Below are 5,000 nucleotides of genomic sequence, written 5' to 3' on the forward strand. Positions count from 1 at the left end.
CCATCGTCAAAATTTCGGTGTCCACCACTCTAGTTCATCCAAAACAAACCAGAAAAGGGACTCAAAGTGCTAAATACCGGAATTATTATTAATCCTTTAATTGTGTGTGTGTGTGTGTGTGTGTGTGTGTGTGTGTGTGTTTATGAAAAGCAATAGCATTGAAAGCATCACAATACATACAGTATATGAAGCAAGAGTGTCTATGTGTGTGTGTGTGTGTGTGTGTATGCGTGCCTCACCTGTGTAACCCCAGCCTGCACAGCTGCATGAAGTGTAAGTGTGTGTGTGTGTGTGTGTGTGTGTGTGTGTGGTGTTTGTATGGAACGTGTGTGTGTATCTACCTGCAGACTGATTCCTGTGTCCTCCACACTCTTCTCACTCACACTGCTGATGGAGAGTGTCTGGCTGCACTCATCAAACATCATCCTCCTGCACACACCAGTCTGGCCCCTGTCACACACACACACACAATCATTTAAACATTTGGCATGTATGTACCATGAATGTACCAGGTGACGTGCTGAAGGCAATATTTGGCCTCTAATGGTGGCTTACACCATTGCTGTTCAGCATACACACTTATTCAGGTGCTAGTGGTCCAGGTCCGAAACCAAGCCTGTTCCTCCCTCCGCTCACCTGTGTCTGTGCTCACCTGCGTCTGTGCTCACCTGCAGGCATGCTCACCTGCGTCTGTGCTTACCTGCGTCTGTGCTCACCTGCATGCATGCTCACCTGCGTCTGTGCTTACCTGCGTCTGTGCTCACCTGCGTTGTGCTCACCTGTGTGTGTGCTCACCTGCGTCTGTTCTTACCTGCATGCATGCTCACCTGCGTCTGTGCTCACCTGCATGCATGCTCACCTGCATCTGTGCTTACCTGCGTCTGTGCTCACCTACATGCATGATCACCTGCGTCTGTGCTCACCTGCATGTGCGCTCACCTGCATACATCCTCACCTGCGTCTGTGCTCACCTGCGTCTGCGTTCACCTGCGTCTGGGCTCACCTGCATGTGCACTCACCTGCGTCTGTGCTCACCTGCATGTGCACTCACCTGCGTCTGTGCTCACCTGCGTGTGTGCTCACCTGCGCTTGCGCTCCTGCTCGGAGCGGAGTTTGTCCACGTAGATCTCGCAGTAGAGCAGGGCGGTGAAGTGTGCGGAGCAACGCTGGGCAGCACGGGACACCTCTAGGTAGTTCAGCTCCAGCCAGAAGTTGGACTCACACACCGTCCCGCACGGCTGGCTGGGGAGGGGGGGGGGTCACCAGGACGGGTCAGTGGTGGCACTTACAGGTCATGATGATACATGGGGCACCTTGCTGCCGGACAATCACATGACTGATTCCATGTATTCTGATTGAACAATTATAAGAACTTGCGTACTTCTGACCGAAGTCCCCTTAAAAATGGATCATTATGGCAGTATGAATTAGGGGAACTTGGGTCATCAGTAGGTAACTTCCTGCAATCATCATGTCCTAACGTTGCCCTGTGACATCACCATCAGTCTAGTGGCACTACTAGTTTCACAACTGTGCTACTGTGTGTATTAATTCCATCTCCTGTAATTGAGCAGAGGCTTCACCCACCTGCCACATTTACTCTCATGCGTTGCATCAACTCAAGAGCACATAAACACCCTTATTAGTAAAACCCAGACCGTAGCCTGACCTGTCGGAGTCGGAGGGCTTGCTCTGCTGCCTGAGGTAGTCGATGACGGCCAGCATGGTGCGCAGGGAGGCCTTGTCCAGCTGGGCTCCACCACTCCCCTCAGAGTCCCCTGCTCAGGTCAACAACACAGTCACACGTCAGGGCTGGTTACCGGACTCAGCATAGTTACTTGTAGCAACCAAATGACGTCAACAACACAGTCAGACGTGTGCAGCAAGTGAGCTTCTATGTCTGTGTCGATCAAAGGGTTTGGATTTACAGTCAAGTGTGTTGTGTCTTCATGTATTTGTGCATGTGTGTGCCAGACAGAAAGGGAGGGAGGGAGGGAGAGAGAGTAAAAGAGAGAGAGAGAAAGAGATAAAGATTAAAAAGAGGGAAAGAGAGAAAGAGAATGGGGGTGGAAGAGAGAGAAAAAGAGAGGGAGAGAGAGAGAGAAAGAGAAAGAGAGGGAGAGAGAGAGAGAAAGAAAGAGAGGGAGAGAGAGAGAGAGGAAGGGGGGTGTTGTCCACCTGAGTCGGCGGGCATGGGGGTGGTGGCGCGGCTGGCTGGGCGGCTGCAGTGGGCGAAGAAGCCCTGGATGTGTCGTGAGAGCAGCTCCCTCCAGCTGCCCGCCCCCCGCGCGTCCGTGTCCCCGTCCCCCAGCAGCACGTCGTGGATGAACAGGGGCAGAACCCGCTGGCAGAAGTCCGTCTGGACCTGCAGGACACACACAGACAGGACTATGAGGACCATTACTGTCAGGGTCTATTACTGCCAGTTTACTACAACCTGACAAACCACAGGCTTTGGTAGTGCTTCTGTCTGACACACACACACACACACACACCCCTCTACTGTACTATACTCTTCTCTCCTCCATCCTGGCTCACTCAATCTTTATTCCTCTCCTCCACCTGCATCCCTCCTTTTCTCTCAACCCTCTGCCCCACTTTCTCCTCTTCCTCCTCCTCCTCTTCCTCCTCCTCTTCATCCTCCTCCTCCTCCTCACCTCACAGAGTGGTCTGGTGAGCAGCAGTGTTTCACTCTTCACTCCTCCACTCTCCAACATTGCCACGCTCCTGTCCTCTTCATCTTATCCCCCTCTCCTCCTCCTCTACCTCCTCCTTTTCCCCCTCTCCCTCTTCCTCCTCATCTTCCTCCCCCTCTTAATCCTCCTCTTCCTCCCCCTCCTCCTCCCCCTTCTCATCCTCCTCCTCCTCCTCCTCCCCCTCCTCCTCCTCCTCTTCCTCCTCCTCCTCCTCCTCCTCCTCACCTCACAGAGTGGTCTGGTGAGCAGCAGTGCTTCACTCTTCACTCCTCCACTCTCCAACAGCGCCACGCACAACCCTCGCAGCCACTCCCTGTGTTTCCCCGGCAACGGTAGCCATAGCTCCTCGCTGTCCAGGCGCTCTCGGCCATCAGGGTCCACCTCCGGTCTCACAGCCTGGTCCTGTATCGCCATAGAGACAGCTCGTCATGGTTACGCGTCAACATGTAGCCCAGTTTAAAAAAAACTCTATAGATTTCAAAGTAAATGTTCTGTACACAGTGTGAACACAAGTTTTGACATCTCTGTGTTACAGCACTGTGTTACTGCACTGCAATGATAAATGCAGTAGATATGATGGCCACACAACGGTAAAAAACATACACTGGTGGAGCAACGGCAGGGCTTTCAACATGGGCATTCAGACCAGTAACTTGTGTATCCAGCTATCCAGCTGTGCTGTAACAACAGCAGAACAGTAACAACACTAGCGGAGCCTGCCTTCTTCTTGGCGGCTCTGAAAGGGCTGAGGTAGACGAGCATGGGGGCGCGCTGGTCTTTGTACATCTCCCAGAACACCAGTCCAGACGGGGACGCAAGGACGGCCTTCACACACTCCGCCGCAGCCTGCCTCACCTCGATCCTGCAGTACACCACACAGCCACAAGAGGGCAGCATCAGTATAGGCTGATAGGGAGCCTGGTATGGTATGGGCTACTAAATACTATTGTTTCTTCCATTCCAGTGGTGAAGATATTCAATCAACAGAAACAGAAAACAGTAGATGCAAAAACGCATTCGATGGAAAATAATTCAGCAATAAACTCAAAACAATCTTATATCTAATCACTGGATGACAACACTTTTTTTTCAGGATTTCAAAATGACAATAAGTTCTATTCATTTACAGATGGCAGGGTACATTTGGTGTGTGAGGATGAGGAGGAGGAAGATGAGGAAGATAAGGTCACCTGTGGTGGGTGAGGGCTTTGTTTATCAGACTGAGGATGATGAAGATCCACTGGCGCTCAGCATCTTGTGGGAACAGCACCCCAGCCCTGGTGTACTCCTCATCCTTCCCATGATGCAGTGCGATGGTGGACAAATCCACCGGCCCCAGCTCTCCCAGACAGCTACCGATGGCCTCTACCAATACACAATGTTTACAGATCTCATCTACCAATCCACAATGTTTACAGATCTCATCTACCAATCCACAATGTTTACAGATCTCACCTGCCAATCCATGACATTTTCACTTATCAAGAGACACAGAAAATCTTCTCCAAATACAGAATAATCTAAAAGGACTATGAAATGTCCAGATAAAATATTAAATATCTACTGTCAACCCAGTGTGTTTGTCAGCTGAGCTCTTACCCAGAACGTCACTTCCTCCAGGGAGATTGGCAGCCACTTTCCCCAGCTGCAGTAGACTCAGGACAAGCCTCACCAGAACACTACCAGCAGGGTCATCTACACACACACACACACACACACACACACACACACACACACACACACACACACACACACACACACACACACACACACACACACACAGAGAGAGATAGAGAGAGAAAGAGAGAAAGAGTTTTATATTTAATTCCATGATAACAAAGTTTTATGTTAACCAAGCATTTTCTAAAAATGTAACTAGTATGTCGGTATGAGTCTAGAAGTATGGCCATCTATTATCGGCCTGAAAATTGAGTGTGCCTGTGTATATTTATGTAGGTGTGTGATTTTCCGTGTGTGTGTGTGTGTTCTGACCATGGCACTCCTGGAGTCTCCTCATCTGCGGCCGTTGTGAGCGCAGCAGCCTCTGAAGGTCCTTCAGTCCCTCAAGCCGTGTCCGTGGCAACGAGTCACAGGAAGTCACCGACAGGAAATGCTCAATCTCCTGCACAGAGACACACCAATCAGCAGAACTCCCACTAACAGCACATACAAGCAGCCAAGTGCTGTCCAGTACGGTATACACCTGTCTATAGACCCCTGTGCTGTCCAGTACGGTATACACCTGTCTATAGGCCCCTGTGCTGTCCAGTACAGTATACACCTGTCTATAGGCCCCTGTGCTGT

At 50.8% G+C, this 5,000-nt stretch overlaps 1 protein-coding gene across 5 annotated transcripts in view; it reads right to left on the bottom strand.

Annotated features, from left to right (window-relative positions):
* atm (ATM serine/threonine kinase) overlaps positions 1–5,000 on the bottom strand; it is a 55,584-nt gene that overhangs the window by 21,971 nt on the left and 28,613 nt on the right. For all 5 annotated transcript variants that reach the window (XM_042063350.1, XM_042063351.1, XM_042063353.1 and 2 more), the window contains 9 exons: positions 4,689–4,818; positions 4,296–4,391; positions 3,887–4,061; positions 3,417–3,558; positions 2,922–3,098; positions 2,179–2,365; positions 1,670–1,778; positions 1,084–1,242; positions 342–450 (listed from right to left, as the gene is read on the bottom strand). In XM_042063350.1, the coding sequence (XP_041919284.1) occupies positions 342–450; positions 1,084–1,242; positions 1,670–1,778; positions 2,179–2,365; positions 2,922–3,098; positions 3,417–3,558; positions 3,887–4,061; positions 4,296–4,391; positions 4,689–4,818 (1,284 nt within the window). The remainder of the gene's footprint in view (positions 1–341; positions 451–1,083; positions 1,243–1,669; positions 1,779–2,178; positions 2,366–2,921; positions 3,099–3,416; positions 3,559–3,886; positions 4,062–4,295; positions 4,392–4,688; positions 4,819–5,000) is intronic.

The sequence above is a fragment of the Alosa sapidissima genome, chromosome 15 (assembly GCF_018492685.1).
Source record: "Alosa sapidissima isolate fAloSap1 chromosome 15, fAloSap1.pri, whole genome shotgun sequence".
NCBI classification, from domain to species: Eukaryota; Metazoa; Chordata; class Actinopteri; order Clupeiformes; family Clupeidae; genus Alosa; species Alosa sapidissima.